The sequence below is a fragment of the Calonectris borealis genome, chromosome 1, assembly GCF_964195595.1.
Source record: "Calonectris borealis chromosome 1, bCalBor7.hap1.2, whole genome shotgun sequence".
NCBI lineage: Eukaryota > Metazoa > Chordata > Aves > Procellariiformes > Procellariidae > Calonectris > Calonectris borealis.
In genome coordinates this window covers 206,453,142-206,476,115 of record NC_134312.1, presented here as the reverse complement: position 1 = coordinate 206,476,115, position 22,974 = coordinate 206,453,142, and the positions used below count along the sequence as shown (strand labels likewise).

Here is a 22,974-nt window from a genome sequence, read left to right as displayed (position 1 = left end):
AAAGAACTATTATAAATTCTCCTGGAAAAGTATCTACATTTTAAATAGCCGTAATTGATTCCAAAATCCTCCTTACTTAAAAATTCCTGCTATATTCCATGTCTATAAAATGGCAACTACTTTTTGAAATGGAAGTCAGCAATAAAGCAAAAACAATTCAAGACATGACAAGTCTTTTCTTATTGCTGCCCATGTGTACTCCCCTAAGTGCTTGGCAAACTAATGCTACTTTGAAATGTAATAGATGTTTCTGATTGCCTTAGAAAAGTCCTTTGTGGTGACTTCTAAAATCAATTGTGCTGATTTTTCTCTGCTGTATTTTACATTTTCATTGCTTATTCACTTGATGTACATATGGGGACTAAGTTTGTGATGGTGTTTCAGTGCTGGTTCCAACTGTAATCCCATTACATCTGTTACAGTGCCAATGCTTGCAAATTATTTGTTTCCCACATAGATAGCTTTAATGAATTTACACATTTTATTAGAATCCTGTGTGCAAATTTATAATAGCGTTGCTTGCTAGTATAATTTTCTCTTTAGACTTGTTGCTGTTAGTAATAAGAAAACATGCTTTGGTTCTAACTTTATAATTATCATATCATGGATTTCTTCTTTTTAATTCCTAATAGGAATTCTTCCCAATGACTTTATGAAAAGGCTAGGCAAAGCACTCGGGATAATTTCTTTGGGGCTCTAATGTCGTTGACTAGTCTACAAAGAGGCGTGTGACTGCCTACTGCTGGATGGGATGATGTGACAGGGCATTTTGTTGGGCTGCATTATGATATTAATTGTCAAATCATTTTGACTGTGAGTCTTTATTTGAAACTTCAGACCTCCATCCTCGTTCAAACACTCTGTAGGATAAAATTGTGAGTTCTACTTGTAATGCTGAGAGCTTTAACTTTTATGTGTAATATGCAAAGCAGTTATAATCTGCCAACTTTTTTGTGTAATTTATTTAATATTTGCCTTCTCACCTGTTAACTATTATTCTCAGTCACTGGAAATCTATACAATACCTTGTCCAGTTTGCTCAGAGAGGCTAACCTCTTTATACTGTCAATATATATATTTTTAATAACAATAATAATGATAAATTACCATAAATATATGGCACCTATTTGCTATTGACGTTTATGACACCTATAAAATGGATCCTTCAGTTTTCTGAAAGTTATTGGAAAGTTAAATGATTACAAATAGCCTGAGGCTTATCTAAGTCCAACTTCTAAACCTGACTGAGGTACATACGTGCCATTGACTTTCACTGAGAATAAAGGTAATATTCCCAAAGGCTACATTTAAGAAGCCTGGTCTCCCTAGGCCCCACTATAGTGAATGAAGAAAAGAAACCCATCCAAAAAGAGAAAACAGAAGAACATTGTTTGGGCTATTACTCTCAGATGCTTTCCATGGAAATACACTGCACTTACATCAGCTGTAATGACACGTGGAATGTAAGGCTATCTGGTCTATCTTGAAAACACTAGGACAAGAGGCAGGAAAAGTATAAAATTAAACACCTAGATACACAAACCTTAATGAAGAGGAGATAACAGAAGGAACATCAAAGACCCAAGGTCTCAAGTCACTGACTGATGGGCCACTGAAGGAACCTCTCAGGTGTATCCATGGAGAGGCTCAGCCAGAACACTGTAACTGATAAGGAGCAAAACAAGATCATGGGTCTCATGGGAAAGAGCAAACCTATGGGATATTTGAGCAGGATTGGAGATATAGCTGTTACAAGGTGTTTCTGAGAAGGGCCAAATGCAGAGAAAGGAAGGGATGGAGATAGGTTGCAGAGGAACAAACCTGGGAAAATAGAGAGGACAAGAGATTATGCCAGGGATCATGGCTGGTAGATGAGAAAAGAGCAGTGGCTATTGTCTGTCTGGATTTCAGAAATACTTTGACACTGTGTCCCATAAGATCCTCCTAGAGAAGCTGTTGATGCATGGTCTGGATAAACAGACAGTGAGGTGGGTTGAAAACTGGCTGAATAGCTGGGCCCAGAGGGTGGTGATCAGCAGCACAGAGTTTAGTTGGAGGCCAGTAAACAGCAGTGTTTTACTGTTCCAATCAATACTGGTTCCAGTCCTGTTTTATATCTTCTTTAATGATCTGGATGATGGGGCAGAGTGTACCGTCAGCAAGTTTGCAGATGACACAAAACCAGGAGGAGTGGCTGGTAATGCCAGAGGGTCATCTTGCCATGCAGAGGGACCTCGACAGGCTGGAGAAATGGGCTGACAGGAACCTCAACAAAGGGAAGTGCAAAGTCCTGCACTCGGGGAGGAACAACCCCAGGCATCAGTATATGTTGGGGGCCATCCAGCTGAAAAGCAGCTAATATTAATTAAGCAGCTAATTAAGCTTCTAATCTTAATTAATATTACTACCACAGTGAAAAAATCCTTTCTGCCCTATGTTAAATTCCATTACACAAAACACTGATGCTTGTGGTCTTTGACAGCAAAGCATTCTGTATACATGTGTTTAATATCTATCTCCATGTTCTTACTGAATTCTCAGAAGATCTGAGAAATGTAGACTTTCAATTAAGTTACCATTACTCTATATGCTGGGGGGGCACCCAGCTAGAAAGCAGCGTGGAAGAAAAGGACCTGGGGGGTCCTGGTGGACACCAGGTTGAACGTGAGCCAGCAATGGGCCCTTACCACAAAGAAGGCCAATGGTATCCTGGGCTGCACTAGGCAAAGCATTGCCAGCAGGTGGAGGGAGGCGATCCTTCCCCTCTGCTCAGCACTGGTGAGGCCACAGCTGGAGAACTGTGTCCAGTTCTGGGCTCCCCAGTACGAGAGAGATATGGACATGTTGGAGAGAAGGGCCTATGAAGGGCCGCAAAGATGGTGAAAGAACTGAAGCATCTCTCTTATAAGGAAGGCTGAGAGGGCTGGGACTGTTCAGCCTGGAGAAGGGAAGGTTCAGGGGGATCTTACCAATGTCCATAAATACCTGATGGGAGGGTGCAAAGAGGACAGAACCAGGCTCTCTTCAGTGGTGCCCAGTGGCAGGACCAGAGGCAATGGGCGCAAACTGAAACACAGAAGGTTCCTTCTGAACATCAGGAAACACTTTTTTACTGTGAGGGTGACCAAGGACAGGTTCCCCAGTCTCCCTCCTTGGAGACATTGAAAAGCCATCTGGACATGGTCCTGAGCAACTAGCTCTAGGTGGCCCTGCTGTAGCATAGGGGTTGGACTAGATGACCTCCAGACCTTCAAACTTCAACCATTCTGTGATTCTGTGCTAAAAGGAGCAGCTGGGTACAGATAAACTGCTGGTTGATACACTCATCTTGCCGTGCACTGTCCCTGCTTGTCTCATTCTGTCTTGCCTTCCCATTAAACCCTATTCCAAACTGTTTTGCTAGGTGAGGGTAACATCTGTTCTGCTGGTGTGTAGGTGCTGCCCGTAAAGGCACTACCCTGTTTGTGTTGATCTACTGATCAACAGTCCAGCGTTGACTGTGTAGTTTGTATATGTGTGTTTGTCTGTACTGGGGATAAATGCTCAGCCTTGCTAGTGCCTGGACCTGGTGTCATAGGACAACAGCACCCTGGCTCCAGGGGACAGGATGGAGAAATCCCCTGAGTCTCAACCCCACTATATACAGCAGCACTTTAAGATGAGATTCTGTGTGCTTAAATAATTTTTTGAAAACGGGACTAAATCCTGGACATCTATATTCCTTTAAAAATCTTATCAAATATTTTAAAATATTATTTTGAGTTTATAGTCAATTTTCTGCTCTTTCTTACCTGTAGTAATTAACCAAACTTCAAAAGTTATCTCTCTGCATGCAAACAGAACCATAAATATTGCCTTAATATTTCATCTTGTCATAACTTAAAAGTCCTTTTTTTCACCTTTATATGGCATCATTTGCCAAAGTTAGGTCTTTTCAGACTGTAGCTTCTACAAGCATTTGATGGAAGCACTATTTAGGACTAGTTTGCTGAAGTTCTAAGTGACATAAACTTTGATAATTTGATTTTTTTTCCCCAAATCCATAAAATCTATTGCTGAACTTGAAAATTAAAATCATCATCTTTCTAAAGTTTAGTAAACCACTAGGTAGCTCCTTGTTAAACTGCACTTTTTGCTTTGTCTGGGTTACAAAACAGTTGTGTTAGGGAATTATCTCAGTATTCCTATTATTATTTTTAAATAATTTGCACTTTGTTGGAGATCAGCTGTACAGCTTCTCTTTTTTCCATTATAAAGAACTGTATGAATAGCTCAAGTCTGTGTCCTTCAAGGAGCTGCTAGTCTGTCTCAATGGCTGCATCCTTTTAATGGCTTTCCTTTGAATTTGCAAATATTTCATTGAGGGTGCCAGGCTCACCATCAGAATAGGCTTATGGTTGGAAATGCACACAAGCAGGCACCAGATCCTGTGATTAAAAACAACCCCTATGAACACAGAGGAGAAGAATTAAGAATCGCCTGAAAAGACTGTGGAATATTAAGGGTTTAGTACAACAAAGTTATTTGCAATTTAGGAAAATAGCGTGCAGATGTGTTTTATGGATTTACCCTATGTGAATACAAATCCCTGCAGAGTGCACTCTAATTTATTTCATTGCCAAGACTGGAAGAATTTTGGATGGTTTGAAAGGTTTGTGTATTCCTCTATTAGTACATCTCAGACAAAGAAGACAAGAGACAAGCTTTGGCATGTATCTTTTCATAGAACTGTTGTTTCCATGCAGAAGGGCGGTGGAATAATGTCCATCATAACAAGTTTTGGGTTTTTTTTAATTTGCTTTTTATTTTTGATAACACTTCAGAAGCAACCTAAAATCTTACCCCCCTTAACAGTCTGTAGACCTATGTGCCACTTGAAATACTCAAAAATGCTTAAGAAGTGCTCTGCCAGTGTATTTATCCAGAGCACCAGAATGAATTTCACTCTATGTGTGTGGATTGTTTAATTGCTAGCAATAGCTGTTTACACTGACAATACATCCAGTGATTAATTCATAGGATTCCCAAGGGAAGACTAAGCCACATAAAGGTCTCAAAGATGCAAGCCAAGGCGAAGAGTGCACTGTAAAATATTTAGTGAACACTAAAGCGAACCACAGAGAACTAGAGAAGGACTCAAGGGTAGGGAAGAATACATTAGCTGCCTCAAAAATAAATAAATGCTGTGAACCAGGAGATAGATATTTTAAAGGGGATGAAAGACTGTCTGCTTCCACTGGACACACACACACACATAATTGGGATAATATGTAAGAATGTGTACCACAGGGAACAGAAAAATTTACATTATCGTAGGTAACCTTTAATTAACTTTGCAATTTAAAGAAAGCTTTACTTTAGCTGTGAATCATAAATGTCTCTGTGCTAATCAAAAGCTTATGCACAAATTCCTATGTCAAAGTAAAATCGATCCTTCTCAACAACTAAACGTTAATTGACAAACTTTTAGTGGAGTATTTTATTGTTTTAATTAAGCAATGTTAGAATTTCTTGCTCTTGTACTCATTGCATTGAATGTTAATTTGATCTCTGTTTACTTGCACAGTTTCCAAACTGTTGACATTCCTTTATAAAAAAAGGAAATTTTGCAAAATTCTTTAAACAAGTCATACACTGTACAGCTGTTACCTCTCCAAACTAATCTTGATTTGTAGATTACATAAACCTGTCAAATTCTAGTTTTTCTGTCTTATTAATACATGGTCTCTTCTCAGAAAGCTATATTCGTCTTTCATTACTTCAGGAAACCCTTATGACTTTATGGTTCCTGGTACTTCCATTCTTTGATAAAAATGCCACTGATTCTTTCATTGAAAGATGAAAAGATGTATAAAAAGTAATAATATGCTCTTAAAATTATTTCCAACAGTTTCTCTTAAATAAGTGGCTAATTTCTCTTAACTTTCAGTTTCTTCCGTCCATGTAGGTTTGAAGACAGGGAAGCTGTTTGAATAGTAAAGTGTGCGTATGCCTTGATGAAAGCTCTGCCTGAAGCAGTAGCCTCCTTTCTTTTCAGATGAACACAGTTTTCATTCATATATATATACTCTAATAACATTTTTCGTTTTCAATATTTTGTTAGTAAATCTGCATTTTAATGGTGAAGATCATAGGCTGAACTGTGCTTCTGTTTGTAACATATAAACCACAGGAGTCATGGCTCAGGCTTGGACCCAGCTTCCCAATCCTCCCCCCCAGCCTGGCAGGACTCCTCATGGGTGGCCTGAATCCCCCCCCCCAGACCCAAGCCTCTTGTGCCATGTCCCTGTATCAGTCCCTGTCCCTGCTCTGGCTCTTTGTCCCTTAAAATAGCCCTGTGCCGACCCACAGCAACTAAACCACTCCACAGCAGGTCCTTGCTGAGGTCTCTGCAGGGCATGAGGCGCTCCTTGCTGGGAAGGGAGGCTGCTGTTGGGGCCCTGGGGGCTCTGCTAGGCTTGAGCAACCCTGTGGTTTTCCCCCACCCTGTCCACGGCCCAGGGCCCCATTTCAGGCCCAGTCGCTGCCCCAGCGACACCATGGGACACCAGTCTGGAGTCAGTGCTGCTTCTGCTGGGATATGATCCATGGTTGCATGGGGTCCTGTTTTACTGACAGGTAGAAGTGCAAGCAAAGAGACATAGTCCTAGCAAGGTTACTGTGTAAAACAGACCAAAGCAGAAGTCTGATGAGCACACGAGAAAATATGAAGCAGTAACAACTCTGGATGCACTGGCATCACCAAAAAAGCAAGTTTTCAGGTGTAATTTTGGAGGAATGCAATAAGATAGCAACAAAGATGTTTATAGGCAGCTAATTCCTTGTTTGAAGGACATAGGAGGAAGCACAAATGTGGCTTTTGAAAGTGACATCTGGTAGTTTTAAGGCAATACCAAAGCTTTGTATGAGCAGCAGCAGAGAAACTGGTATTTTCAAGTTAGTTCAGGATGTGTTTCAAAACCTTTCTGAAAAGTGAGCAACATCCTAGATTATGTTTTTCTGGCCAAGTAGCTATTTGATCTCTTAAAAAAACATGGTTTTACAAATGTAAACACATTTCCATTGCCAAGAAAATCAGGTAGCTTCCTTTACATGCTGATTATTAAGATTTTGACTGCTTCAGTTTTCATGATGGTATTAATAATTTAATCAAGCATTTTATATTAACAATGTCAATTACAAATTTCTCCTTCGCTGTGGATTGATCTATTATTATCCACCTAACATGGATATGCATATTGTTGTAGGAAGGAAGGGCTACAAATAAGGATTTCTATCCATCTAATTACTTTAATTGATTTGTGCTGAAATAGTTGACCTTTGGTACTTGGTTCTCCCTTCACATTCAGAATTGACAACTCACTCTGATGATCATCAGCCACAAGGAAAATAAGTTAAGATTTCAATTAAAAGGATGCAGTGTAGGCTAATCTATGGATCTCGCATTAGTAATGCTCCATACTTTCCTGCTAGAGAACACGTCACGTTTGAGCTGAAAAATATTGTATGAAATGTACCTGAAGAAGTAGGACAATGAAGTATATCTAAAGTATATCAAACAAAGACCACTTAGGAGTCTTAGGGCACTTCTTCATATATGCCTACAAATTACACCTAGTAAGTAGCACTACTCCTTCAGGTCAAAGATTACAAGATATGTAGAAGCAGCGAATTTCTATATTCTCTTTCTTGGGTTGCATGAGAGTAGCAATGCCCTCAGCTATCTACACTGTCTGCTCTAAGTGTTATTTTTCAGCCAAAGCTGACCTAAAACTCCTTTTTATAAGACAAGCAGGCAGAAAAATTCCACACATTGGTAAAGTGTTAGACACATCTGTGGTCTTAAAGAGTGCACAAAACAGAAGTAATAGTGAGCTAGATGGAATATGCTAAATTATAAAGTTTTGTTGATATTATTTGGAGTTAAATTTTCCTTCAATAAGTTCATGAGAAGAGTTTTCAAAGAAGAGTTTTATATTTTTTACATCTGAAAAGCACTTTTCATTACATGACTTCAGTGAATTTGAAAAAGGTGCAAAGCACTTACTGAACATAATCACTGTGCTTGAAGCTTATGCTATATTATTATAGCTATATTATTATATTAGCATGTTTTGAAAGAGAAAGTATTAAGTGTTTTGATAGAAATAATATGACAATAATCTCAAAACACTTTTCTCAATTTAAAATTACTTCAGTTTGGTCGAATGTTCTTCCATAATTGGTATATATTATTACTTTTATTATTTTTGTTACTGCAGTTGTAAGAATTCTGTAGCTGAAAGTGTTCTATTTTAAAGTATATTTTGCTTGATCTTGTGGATGTTGTATGTTGGATGCAAAGTGGGAATAATTGGGCGTATATTAAGTCATCTATTTGCTGCATTATGAGTATGAAGTGGAAGTAGGATGGAAAATAGATTGGTTTTTCAGTAGGAAGGGAAACAATGACTAACTCTACAAAAGCATATTTATATTATTCAAAATAATTCCTCATAAAAATTCATGACATTTAAATTAGCTCTAAAAGTATAATATTCCAAAGATGCTGATTCATTTGCTAATAGCTGCTGGAAATACTCTTTACTATCTTTCAGTCAATGCTTTAAGTCTTCAAAGCACTTTCCCTTTGTTACTTTAAAAGAAAACAAAATACATCCCTAATTTTTTTTTTCCTATATCTGTCCATAGTATTCTATGCTCTCAAATTTGCTGCCTTGTATGATCAGATTTCTAAGAGAAAAGCAAATTCTATAAAGTGAGAGGCTATTTTGGATTTTTAGATTAAATTATTGTGTATCTTCCTTGAACACTGGAATACTGAAAAGTTCAACAGAACAATTTTTGGATTGAAAGGTTACTTATTTTGGCCAAAGTCCTGGCAAAAATATTTTTTTTTCCCACAAGGAAAGACCATTCTAAATAGATTAATTTTCTCCCTTTCTTATATTATCAAATCTGTGGTGAGAAAGGTTGATGAAGACCACCAGCGTATTTTCCTTGAGAACTTCCAGCCTCTAAATCATCCCCCACTGCTGCTTTGGAAAACAATTCAAATCTCTTGATCTTCGCTCCTCCGCAGAACAACTGGACATTTTGAGCGGAAGAGACACAAATGAAGCTTGACTGATTTATCATGAGAGGACTAAGACAATGGGCACCTGAACAAGTTGAAATGTTGACATCTCAGCTACTCACTTTCCTTCTAAAGTCTGTGGCAAAAAGTAGCCAGTTACTGAGCACGTCCATCACATCACATGCCATGTTCCTTTTCCTTTTCACTACCTGTAAAGTGAACCCAGCCTCACTAGCTCACATGTAGACATCCAGACTCCAGATGTTTAAAATGAGGTTCCCAGTACAGGTTTCAGTCTTTTTGTTTGTTTTGGTTTGGTTTTGATGATTGTCTGCATATGTTGTTGCATTGGCTGTTGCTTTGAGTAATAATTGGGTTATAATAGCATCTTTAAAATGAAATCTCTGACACATAAACTAAATGACACACAGTGAGAAGTGTGCAGGGGAGGATCAGATACACTAACCAGTTCTCGAGAAAATCTGCTGGCTTCCACTTTTTTCTTAATTTTGTTCTGTTTGGGTTTGTTTGGGGTTTTTTTGTTGCAGTTAATATCATTTCATCAGAAAAACATAATTTATTGACATTTTGCTATGTTTTAGTAGTAATCCTAGTTCTCATAAGGAGATGCCCTGGGTAGACACCTTATCAACACAGTTTGCTACTATTCTTGCATCTCTCTCTCAGGTTATTGTCAAGCAATATGTCGTTGAACAGTCTAAAAGGAAACTGATGTGTGTGCACAGAACAAGACAGAAAATATATTTCTGTTTAAAAAATTGAGGAGCAACAGTGATACAATCCATTTTACAGAATGAAAGCACATATTTTCATAAGCTTAGAAGACTGAACACTTCCACTGAAACAATGTAATTAAAAGTTACAATGAAAAAAATGGGTTAGCATTCTTAGTGACATTTGATTAAACACGCTATCTAGCGAAAATACACAAATGAAGGTCACATTTGCAAGTATTATAAGATAGACTACATTTTAATTAGATAGTTGAGAAATGTCAATGAGTTAGTAACTGACCAGGAGTCACTTTAAAAAAAAAAGGAATGAAGGAAAACAAAACATCACCCCAAGAGTCAGAATCCTTTACCCTCCATAGATTTCAAACACTACAAAGACAGTTTTCAAAGAAGTTTTGGGGATAGATTCAGTGAATTTGCCTTGTCATCTTTCTCTGTTTGAAGAAAGAATGTATTTTGGTCAAATTACATAGTACCATTGTTGGAGCTATGTTGACATATGTTGTGCCTTTTGAAACAAGTCTGTCAGAGAAAATATAACAGGACAGTATTTGCGATGTATATTTGTACCCATGGACTGTACCTAAGGAACGTGTATAAGTATATGCCAACCTGTGGGAAAAGATACCCTTTCTCTCAGAGTCAGCTTAGTTCTCCCACAGCACACATGAAATGAAGTCGAATTTAACCTGACATAGCTATTACAAATTATAGAAGTAAACTTCTTTCAAATGATCTTGAAATTCATATTTTGGCTTTTTCTAACAGAAAAAAAACTTAGTAATCAGTAGAAGGCAGTTTCTCTATTACCTGTGGTGCTGTTTTTCCTCATTGTGTTAAATGTGACCAAAGAAAGGCTGAAAAGCGGCATGTGCTGGAAATAATAAAAGATGCATGAATAATTTAATGAGTTGACACAGATTCATTAAAAAGTTACCAAAACTAATTCAAATCATAGTTTGCTGTTGGAAATCACATTTAAGAAAATGTGCACTTGGAATAAAAAAATATAGTCTATCTTAAAACTGTCATATTGTTGTTAAAATGACTATAAATCTAATAGTTTTAGTGCAAAGAACTATGAAGGCTAATCCAAGCTGCTGATTTTATTGTGTCTGGTTTCTAGTTGCTTAATATCTTTACCATTTGGGCCATATATTCCTTATCTGTGTCTGCTTGCAGCTGAAAAACCTTTGCATGTTTCATCCCAAATACTTAGGTTATTCCTAAGAATGAGGTTAGGGAAAACATAATTTCATTGTGAAGCTCAAGTGCAGCAGAGTTTTGAGAGCTACCCATAGGTCTTGGATGGAATTTCTCAAGGATCTTAAGGGTAGACTGGTAAAGCTAAAAAAACACATTAGAGAGTAACATCTACTCTCCAGCAGTTTAACTATGTACTTAAATAATGGAAAACAAATTTATTCTCCCAAATCTCAGAAATCTAATCCAAACCAAATTAAAGGAATAATTTTATTGTATATAGTACTCCAATAAAAAATATATTCTAATTAAGCCACTGCAACGAGGCAGTTCAGAAGTCTAAATCTCTGGAGGCGAATGTTCAGATTAGGAAGTAGGTTTTGTTTTCAGGTAAGCGTGATTTCTGCTCTAGTTGTCAGTAATGATCACAGGCTACAGACTTTCAGTAAACAAAACAAGAAATATTTGCTTATGTATAATTTATTAACCATTTCCAGTTATGTCTTACAAGAGAAACTTTACTCAGATACAGCATCCCCATGAGCATGACAGAGCAACCAGAGTCAGGGTCAAATTTCACATTGATCACTAATCCCAGCCAAACAAATCAATTATACCATGAAAGGTCAGAAACCAGCTTGCGTAATACTGCCATTACTGCAGGACCTTTTCACCATGTAGAGTGACTTTTGTATCCTTTCCTTCTCTTTCTACCCATGATACTTTGCATTCATGCCATCTGAGATCATGTTGATTCTTTTGTTCTTTCAAACCCTGGATTTACCACTGCAGAACAAGTGTTCCCCATTCAACTAAATAACAAAGAATTTAAAAATTTTTTTCTTTTTAAGTGGGAAAAGAATTACAGTCTTGACTTGATGAGGCAGCACAGAACAAGTTCATTTCACCAAGCTGTCTACACATACTATTTCAGCACAAAGAAGTTGTCAAAACTATTTCAGGGTTGTTGAATCCTCTTTACTGGAGTAGCTTGTGTTACGTATGCAAAGAAACAGGAGTGTCATAGCCTAAAAATGAGAACTGTTACATTAATAAAAATTGCACTTTGATTCAAACTTCTGCAGAAAGGGAGGCTGCATACCACTGGAGATTTCAGTATGGCTTCTATTTACTTTTGTTTAGCAACATGATATGTTGGCAAAACTTAGGCAGCCTGGACCGAGTCTCATTAATGTACTTTCTTCTTTTTCCAGTCCCACTTACTGTTAGCCCTCCACGTTTGTCTGGCTCCTGCACCTCCTCAAACCTCCTTCCCCTCTGGATGCGTTCCTCTGCCTGGAAGCTGTTCCAGGCACTTGCCCTAATGACATAAAGGCTGATCCCAAACTAATTAGGTCAAGAGTACTAACTAGCTCAAGCTTACTAGGAACTGTAGTATGCCTCGTCTCATAAGTTGGCATGCTCTTCCAATTAAAAAGAGTAAAAAGAAAAAGTATTTCATAGTACAATTTTGAAAGGTTTAATGGTTATTTTGCTCTCCCATGTGTGTATAATCTGCAATTCAGCCTGGTGGTAAATGAATTAAGTGTAATGGAGGATACGGTTTTTGATGTGTTTGTTTATAGCTTTATATATGCGTACTACTTTTTGTTTCTCTTGTGTGCCTCGGCAGCAGGGAGGAAGGCTGCTTATTTGTCTTAAATTGTTTGCTGGATGAGAGATCTGGCAGAACCCAGTAGAAGGATGTTCCTCTCCTGTGAGCAAGATCATCTGAGAGACTTTTATGGAAGCAGGTGGAGATGGCAGAGAATGAGAGACACAGCAAGGAGAAGAGCTAAGTGGCAGACTCGCTAGAGTAGCAGAGGCCTGGCTGCATTTTGTTCTCAGTGTGTCATTGAGCTGAAAAATTTAATATTGAAAATAAAAGGAAGAATTATAATATAGTACGTTTATGTAGAAACATGAAGAGTTGTGTGCTTGCTCCACCCACTTTCCAAGCTGACAATACAGGGCAATAGGAACACAGAAGCTGTATTAAATGGTCTGTCTAAGAATCAGGATTATTAGTATTTAATTTCTGATTGCTAACCTCCATTTCTTTGCAAAAGAAGCAATACACAGCTCAGGCTCTCTAGCTTGCACAGGAAGCCTTTCTGTCTCCCCATCAAGGAAGACTGTTTCATAATTTTCCTAATGAAATGACAAAAGAATAATTATTTGAATCTCCTCAAGCTAGAACAGCTGATATACTCAGGATCATCAACTATCTTCTGTTGTCAACAAATGGACTACATAGTTTAAAAGGTCTTCAGATATTAGAGTTTTACTACTGACATATGTATGGCATATAGTACATTTAACAGCCTAATAATACCGTATTTCAGTCACATGAAGTATTTACTATTTGCTGAAAAAGTACTGACATAAAGTTTTCCCAAATCCATGTCCTTTGCCATAGGGCAAATAGCATAGAGCTAAAACACCATGCTGAAAATAGAAAAGTGCCTGTATTTGCAGAAAATGCTCAAGGAACACTATATTCCTTATATATGTGATTGCAATCATGTTTTCTTTGGAAATCTTATTAAGGTTTATTATGCTGTGTTGTAAAGTTTGGACCAAAGGCAGGTCTGCATTTTTTTTATTATAAAGTAAAATTCCTTCCAGTGTGTATTTCTTCTACATCTGTGTGCACACTGGAGGAATGTCTTCCCAACAGTAATCACCACTGTTTCCACTTTTTTTTTTTTCCCAAAAAACCCTGTAGAAATGGATCCTGTAAAACAGAATACGTATCACTGCTAGAATTATATAATAATTTACTTATGTATAAAAATATACACAGGAATAGTTCTGTAACACCACACTTTTTAATTTAGCATTTTCTTCCTGCTTCCTTGTCCATCTCATGTAGATTACAGATCATTTGTTCACCTTGGGTTAGAAGCAGAAGGGTATGTGTATATTTAAAAGACAGAGAGAAGTGGTGTCTTTTCAAAGCAAGAATCCTTTGCGTGGTGCCTTGCATCCTTGTTACCAACTACAATCTGGCCACATCCCAGCTCCACGTGAGAAAAACAGGACTGTGTCCCAACCTGCCCATTTCCAGATTTCCTGTGGCATTTCCATGGAGGGTATCAGCAACCCTGGGATTATCGGAGGATCTGAGCTGTGAGGATCTGAGGAGCTCCACAGTGCCCAGCTAATTAGCTCTCCTGCCACAGGACTGCTACGTTCACCACCAAGCATTTCCATCCTCTGATCCAGACTGTGTTAGAGAGAGCCTTAGCCCTTTCCTGTATCCATATTCCCCAGGGAGTGTCTTCCTTCTCTGCTCACGAGGAAGCTGTCCATTCTGCATTAAGCATATAATGTGATAAGTTTAACCATGCACATTTCTACTGTAGCTCATTTATCTGAAATAATTTATATTCGTAAGGCTAAAAATATTTTTGTTCATAAGATAAATTAGCATTTGGTGAGACCAAAATAAGTTAAAAATATAAACATTTCTTCAAGAAATCTCAATGACCTTGAGATTCTGACCTCAGGACAATCAGAATGAAAATAAGTTATTTTAATGGGATAGATTTTAATATGAATTTTTAAAGATTTTTTTTTCAATATTCCCCTGAAACTGGAAAGATTTTACTTTACTTTCCCCCTATGGAAAAATTTTACTTTAAAAGAACTAAAATACATCAATATTGCAAAATGTTGAAGGAACGTGGTGAAAGACAATCAAAGATATCTTTTGTGAAATCTCATTTATATTCCAATGATAATGTTTCAAGAGGTCCTATAAGATATATCTTCATACTACATTTTAACGTATCATGATGATGTTTTATTTCCCCTCTCTTTGTGGGCCAGGAAGGGTGATATTATGTTTATGATATACAAAACAGCATGATGCACATTACAAAGTAGATCGTTTGTGAGACCAGGATGAAAAACAAATTAAAGCAGAGCTCTCCGTATTTGTGCCTTTCCTATCTGATTGCCAAAAATTGTATTTAAATCCAAATTTTAAATGAGATACAGCATCATCAAATAATCTGTGTATTTAGAGTTCGCATAGATGAAAATGATAATTTTAAAATACTGGTTATCTGCTTTTGCTGAATTCCAGCTTCTTCTAAAAGGCAGAAGAGGTGCATTTTTATCATCTGATCAGAGACAATAAATACTGTACTGAAATGACCTTTTCCAAAACCTGAAATACTCTAAGTGTTCTCTGTCACAATCTTCATAAAGTAAAATGCATATTTCTCTAATCTTAAACCATTTGAAATATAAAATAGTTCAAACTATATTTATGCTTAGAATATTTTTCCAAAAGCTCTCCAGCAAGGCCGTGACCTAGTATTTTAAAGAGATTTTATTTCAATTGAGTGTGCTGCTATTCAAAGCTTTTGAACACTCATAGTTTTTTATTGTTCATGTCATGCCAATGTGAAGAATGTCTAATTTATAAATATTTATCATCAGAGGATATGACAGAATAATGATCTTTTTTCCTGCTAGCCACTTCCACTGTCCCCAAAAAAATCAGTTCCTCCATAGGCACTTGATACGCAGTCTGAGTCCCTTTGCTCATCTATATGAACATACTTTTAAATGTTCTTCTCACCTCCTTGAAGCTGTTGCACGTTAGGGACTATTGATTTCAATAATTCTGCTTGCTTTTTTCCAGCAGCTCCTGAGTGATATTTTTAATCTATTATAATAATATAATTTATTTATTTCTCTTATATTTGGCATTATACAGGGACCAAAAACTTGGGCACTATTCTTTATTTGTAGACACTGAAATTTTAAGTACAGGCAGAAAAGGAAAAAAAGGGAAGTTGCAGAGACAGAAAAGGAGGTGACTTTGGCATGCGCATGTTTTTGGGAGAGATATTTGTGCATATATGGGCTCTTGGGCTTTTTAGCTAGCCCACTGGATTTGCAGAGTAGTGTTGAAATGTGGAGCATATTTAGCTTCAGCCGATGTTTCTGCACTGCACATTCAAAGTAACATAAGGCTGTGAAAGAAAGGTGGTGGCTTGGCATACACTTTTCTACTAGCAACTTAGGGTCATAGAAATAGAATCAAAAATACTGAAAACTCATGTTACCATAAGTAAGAAATTTAATAACCATCTGATTTTTATGTGTTGAAACTGCAGGGGAATTTTCTGTCTTAGAGCTCTATGCTGCTACCCATTTCTGTCTAGAAGCTGAGTCCGTCGTGGAGTCTGGGGTGTCTCTGACACTCCTTTTACAGATAAAACTTTTCTACTTTTCTACTGCATAACTAAATAATCTTTTGAAAAGTGATAGATTTTATCTTTATTCAGTGTTCACTTCTTGGTTTTTTTTCAGAATATTCGGAAGCTGTTCCTGGTCTCCCCACTTCATATGCTGCTATCTTAAGAATCAAATCTGGTAGTTCATCTGTAGCCTCATTTAATTCAAAGAACAGACCACGATTAAGCAGTCCTTCATTAGGAAGTGTATCTTCATCAGGCTGGAGAGGAGCTGCACAACATTATCACTCCCCAACAAACCTCTACCACTTTTCAGAGGCCTTCAAACATGATGGTAAGTCTAGTTTCCCTCTCTGAATCTTTGAAACATTTTTCAAAAGCAGTACATTTTTATCAGCTTACTTCAGTATTTCTCAGACATAATTTTGAATTGTATTGAACATCACAAAGTAGAAACAGGCCTCTTTCCCTTTAGATTCTTCAGATTAGCCTTAAAGTCACCAGTTAAAACATTCTTTCTTAAAGATTCCTATGCAGAATAGTTTTATACATTTTTTGCTACATGAAAATAGCAAACTAGTGCTTTGAAATTCCATTACAGCACAATTTCATCCAGTAGTAAAATGTCAGTCCCTCTTTTATATATATTTTTTCTCTTTGGAATTTTTCTAATTTAATTGTGAATGATAGTAATGTAAATTAAACATGAATAGTAAGTCTTATAAAACTACTTTTTCTCTAAATTACCTACTCTGTGTAGTCAACTCTGTCATGCATGCACACATGTGCACACATGTGCATGCATGGATAGACATACTGGTGCGATATGGTGTCACCTACTTTTAAATGCAATAATTCATAGTAACGATACACATTTTCTCATATTTGGTTACATTTAAAGAAGTCACATTTCTGATACCATTTCTTTATTTATCTGAATTACATTCAAAGAAAGGTAAAAAGAAAAACAGAAAGAAAAGGAGGAAGGAAGAAGAGGGAGGGAGGAAGAGGTTAGAGGATATTTAAACATAATAGTCTAAGGAAGTAACAGGAAAGAAACATGATTAATACCTCGCATTCATGCAATATAATGACTGTGATTACAGGATTACTGCTCCTCTCAGTAAAGTCTTTTTTTCCCCCTGGAAAGTACCTGGAAAGCATTCCACCACCTAAATCCTTGGCATTTCCAGGAGGTATGCTGAGATCATACCTGATATAGATCAGCAACCACGAATCTTCTCAAACATAGGGGCCATATTCCAACTCTGCAGTTGAGCTGCTTCTATTTTGCAGCAAGAAGTGAAGAATCGCTAACTGGAGACAAAATTTTAAAAGGGCCATAACTCATAAGCCCCAATGAACAGAGCACTTGACTCAGAAAAGATGGACTTCAACTCTTTCTTGCAAGGACTGCATAAAACAGTCCTAGGGGAGTTACTCCGCCACTTACAGGACGTTGTACAGCCAGCTGTGTAGATAGTTGTAGAAACAGGTAAATCTGAAGCACCTGAGCAATATTTTAAAAGCTCTTGATTATCTGAAACACCTGCATGGCACAAGCACAGGTATGAAAGAGGACTTGGAAAAGACCGGCATACTTCTGGTGTAGCAGGATTGAGGACTCTGGGGCAGGAGACCAGGTAGAATAAACTGCATCATCTAAGAGAACAAGAACACATCTTCTATGGCAGCTGAATGCAACTGATTTTCTAAACCTCTCTCAGTTCTGTTAATAACTTTATGTTTGACATAATATCTGTGATATTTAGAAACCAGAAATAGGTTCACTATCTCAATCAGTTGGCATTCCACTTACTCAAATTAGTAAATTTCTTGATTTTGATTTGACCTCAAGGCTTTTTTTTTTTTCAGTTTTTAGGGGTCTTGAAGGAAAAATATTTTAGTTACCTTCCTACAACTGGTATGTGATACATGATAGAATTAAGTGGTTGTGTTTATTAGCCAGGGCCTCCTAAATGAGGAAATGCTACAGTGTGTGTTGTGAGTGACCACTGCTACAAGTGAGAGGATGTTATTAAGGCGGGGGGGGAACATATTTTATGTTATTACAATTGAGAACTTGCATAATTCAAACATCTAATATATGGCATATGTTCAGGAGCCAGGTTTGCCCTAAGAAAAAAACAAAATACTTTTATTAACTGCCTAAGTACACAGGTTCTCACGCGACTTCTTAGTTGATTTCCCAACAGACATGCTCAGAGGCCTGCTATGGCTTCTAATAAAGGTCCTTTTATACTGACTTTATGCCATTTAATTTGCACTCTCAATTCAGCATGTGTTTCTGGATATCTCAAATTAAAAGAACTGTGCTGTAGCTCACTGCTCAATTTAAACTATATGGAATTACTTAGCATAAACATGCAGTTAAGGCAATACAGTCCTTCTCTTCAACCTACATATCAATGTGTAAAGTCACGACTAAAAAATGTGCATAGAAAGTGTGAATTATTCATTAAATACTCTTGAAGAATCATAGAACTGCAAGCTCTTATACTTTTTTACTGTTCAAAAAACTTTTGGAAATGCTGCGGTAAAGGTAATTGAACTTAACTTTGAATAAAGGCTCTTTTTATCCTTCCATCTTTGGTTTGATATCTTTTAGAAGAAAATGAAGAACAGGGTCCAGTTCACAACCGAAAGTGTTTGAATCAATGAACCTCAAGATGTGCAAGATCTGAATCTAATTTTTATTGAATGAGAATTCCTGATTCCACACGATTTGCTAGATTCAGCATTTACAAGTTTGAAATAAAGACACAAACTACTAAAAATTTTTTCATTGCTAAAAAATATTGGGCAATATTGATTAAGGTGGCATACAGTTTAGATAGTATAAACTAAATTTAGAACAGACATGTTTGTTTCAAGCCACAGAACAGACAAGGCATTTTCAAGCAACAGGAAAAACTTGTCTTATCTTGCCTAATAAGCAAATAAACATATCCGCTTCAGAAAAGATAAATCTGAAAATATGAGAAAATAATTTTATCTCCTTTGAAGTGTAAACTCAATCATGCGTGTACTGTGCACTGTTCCAGCATGCAGCATACTAGAATCAACGTACATACCTCAGGGCACGTGTATCTGCCTGAACTTACCAGTCAAAAAGAAAGTCTCCTCAAGGTTTCTTGACTTTTAAGTTAACTGATACGTAGTTTTAAGATTAAATGTATTTTACAAATACATGTGTTATACATACATATATATATGTGTCTGCTTCTATATACGCAAAATAATTATTGTAAATTGCAGCTACCTTTGTTAATGTTAAAATCTGTTACACATAGATTTAATCATTGGAACATATTTTGCTGTGATGAATTAGTGGGCTTTTTTTTCATCATATTATAGGAAATTTTTATATTTTGACAGATTATAGGGATATTAAAATAGATAGTCATTATTTATTTCTTAGGTGTTAAGTGAAAGTTTATATTATAGAACCTACTTGCAAAATCAGTATTAACACTGAAGTTAACACATTTTTCAGTGTTTAAGCTGAAAAAAGAGGGTTTCTAACTTTTAGTGAAAGAAAGCGATATGTTTTCCTTGAAAGCAGAGTGATCATAGATCTAAAATATTTTCTGAAGATACTAAATAGGTTAAACCGTTTGCTTCCATGGTAACAAAGGTTAATCTGAATATCCTTTAGAGTTATCACCTCAAGTGCATACAACAAGCACAAACTGAAAACAAACCAGGAAAGAAAGAAATTCAAAAGCGAGTTTGATAATAAGTAGCACTAAAACCTGATCCACCTTTACCAAAAAGTGTCTTTCACTTTGTAGAACCAATTTGAAATGAAACACCTTTGTATTATTTTAATAAATTCTGATTATATGCACATTTCAACAACATATATAGCCTTATCAGCAACTCCCACAACTTTCCTAATGTATCCTGAACATTTTAATACCCAGGACTGGCAGATCATTGGGATATGGTTTGGTCCATGTTATGTCAAGTAGTTATTTTCTGGGTAGGGTCTGTATGCAGAGTCCAGTGTGTATTTTAGGATGGAAGATCTGTTAGTGACCCCTCCTTTTAGGCTGCTTTAGAAGTGCTATCACTTTACAGTATCTTGTAGTTTTTCTTTAGAAAATTCCTCCATCTCCACATGGGTTCAACAGGCCTTTGAAAAATGGGGAAAAAAAAAAGTAGTGAGACAAGAAAACATTGTTTTACCGGTCCTGTAAAAACTTGTGTTTTTTAAATTTTGCTGAGTTACTCTGCTTTCAAAGGAGAACTGCCATCACCCTTTTTCCAACTGCCATTTGGACAAATTTTGTCAATGTGCCAGAATAACACAGCTGAAAACAAGTGGTTTGTCTGAAGATCCCTCTAGTCCACCTTCAGAGGGATTAGCAAAGTCATCCACCAGTATCACCTGCAGTAAAAAAGTGCTTCTAAAGGGATATGAGCAGACGAAGGGGAGAAGACCTGAAGGAATACCTTCTTCCCCCATATTCACATGCTGCCTGAGCATATCCCCTGAGATACTTTGTCTACTGGGTGAAAAATAACAAGAGTGAAAAGAGCTGTTTCCTCCCACCAGTACCTCAGACGGAGAAGATGGCACCAAGAAGACTATGCCAGTCATATAGCTTGAATGGTACTGTAACATTGCAGACAGTGGTCAAACTACACTAATGACATTTGATGCAAGTGACCAGTGCAGTGTAGAACTTGCTACACCTTCTCCTTTGCAGACAATTATATTTTAAAAATATAATTTAAGAAAATATTTGAAATAATCTTATTTCTTTTATTCTTTAAAAGTACAGCACACAGGATTATCAGATGCTAAAGGTAGTATTGCCAATGCAGCTTCTCAATGCAGGTCTTTGAACAGGGTCATATTTCCTTCCTGTCCACCTCTGTGTTCCCACGGTTCCAGGAATTCATTCTTTTTCATGGTGTATTTATTGACCTGGAATTATATCAAGGATGGTGGCAAGAAAGCTGAGTGTTGAGGAATGACACCATTTCAGTTACTACAGAACAGAAAGTACAGGAAACTTAATTCTCATCTGCAGTCGGTATTTGCATTGCTCAGCAAGAAGAACAAAAGAACATCTGATTTTTTTTCATCAGTAATTGAGGGAGAGAATTAAAGTGTCTCTGTATTTAAGAGAAAGAAACCACATTTCGGCTACTGTCTGAGGTGCAGGATACACAGATTCCAGTTTCCATTCCCATGAGGATTTAAATACTTGTTACTAAGAACTCATATACTCCAGTATTTTGTAAGTGCAAGTGTGCTGCAAGGAGAACCTTGGAATTCAAAGAATATTCGAGTACTGCTCTCAAGAATATTAAATAATTTTTAAAAAGGGATTTTACTAATATTTAGAATGTTTTCCATATCCTTGCTTTTCTGGGCAATACCAGTTTAAATAGCAAATCCTAATGAGAGTGCTTAGTGCTTTTAATTGCCTAGACTGAAAATGGCAACTTAAAATTTGTAAAGGGACCACAAACTAGCTGTTACATTGCTTGATTGCAATGCATAACTGTAATCCCAAGATATATGTGCCACTCTATAATAAATCACCAGTCTCATAGCACTTAAATAAGATACAGAAAACTGGTTGTTTTAATAAAAGCCTGTGTGAGAAAAAGAAATATTTTCCTTGAGAAAATAAAATAGTAAAGTGAAACACACATATGCTTAATATGTATCTTAAAGATTCATCTCTTTTTATGCTCTTGCTTAACTCAGAAAGACAAAATAAGGTGTGGAGTTCAAATCCTCTGGTGCACGCTAAAACAGGACTGTCCTGTTTAAAAGTATGGGTCACTGTCAGTTAAAACATGGGTGCAAAAAAACCTGATGCTTTTGGACCCCTGAAGGGATCAGAAAAAATACATGTGTGTAAAAATGTGTATATATATGCACATATACAAAGATATATAAATTAAATATAATGAGACAATAAGGACAATAAGGAAGAGGCCCAGGAGGTTTCCCCCAAAAGACCACACAAAGCAGAAGAACCAGTCAATGGTTCATGAACCAGAAAATTGTATTTCAAGGTGAGTTTCAGAGGGAGAGGGCGGGTGGCGCGGAGCTCCCCTTGTCCACGGCTGTGGGGAGCCTCCAGCTGCCTGTGGGACCATGGTGCGGTGCAGAATGGGGCTGTGTGTGCTTCCTTGTCCGGAGGTCAATGGCTTTGTCGAAAGCTGCAGCAGAAATCTCGGTCCGCGTGGCTGCGGAGAGAGGGGCCGGGAGTGCGCCATGGTCTGGTCCTGTCTCTGTCTGGGCCTGTAGCTGCAAAAGGCAGGATAACAAACAAAGGGAGCAGCCACCCTGGCTTCCCACGGGCAACCCGTGCCCAGAGCTCTGCGAGACTCTTGATGCCTTAACTTGGTGTCCTTGTAGACGGGAGCAAATCTCTCTGGCTGTGTGGCCAAGGAGGGGAGTGCGCCATGGTCTGGTCCTGTCCCTGTCTGGGCCTGTAGCTGCAAAAGGCAGGATAACAAAGGGAGCAGCCACCTTGGATTCCCACGGGCAACCCGTGCCCAGGGTTCTGTGAGAATCTTGATGCCTTAACTTGGTGTCAGCGTCCTTGGAGAAGGTAGCGAATCTCTCTGGCTGTGTGGCCGAGGAGGGGAGTGCGCCAGGGTCTGGTCCTGTCCCTGTCTGGGCCGGTGGCTGCAAAAGGCAGGATAACAAACAAAGGGAGCAGCCACCCTG

General features: G+C 37.5%; 1 protein-coding gene across 1 annotated transcript in view; it reads left to right on the top strand.

Moving 5' to 3' along the window:
- The window catches only part of CNTN5 (contactin 5), a 742,128-nt gene that overhangs the window by 391,996 nt on the left and 327,158 nt on the right, over positions 1-22,974 (top strand). The window contains exon 4 of the mRNA XM_075140101.1: positions 16,366-16,584. Within this exon, the coding sequence (XP_074996202.1) occupies positions 16,366-16,584 (219 nt within the window). The remainder of the gene's footprint in view (positions 1-16,365; positions 16,585-22,974) is intronic.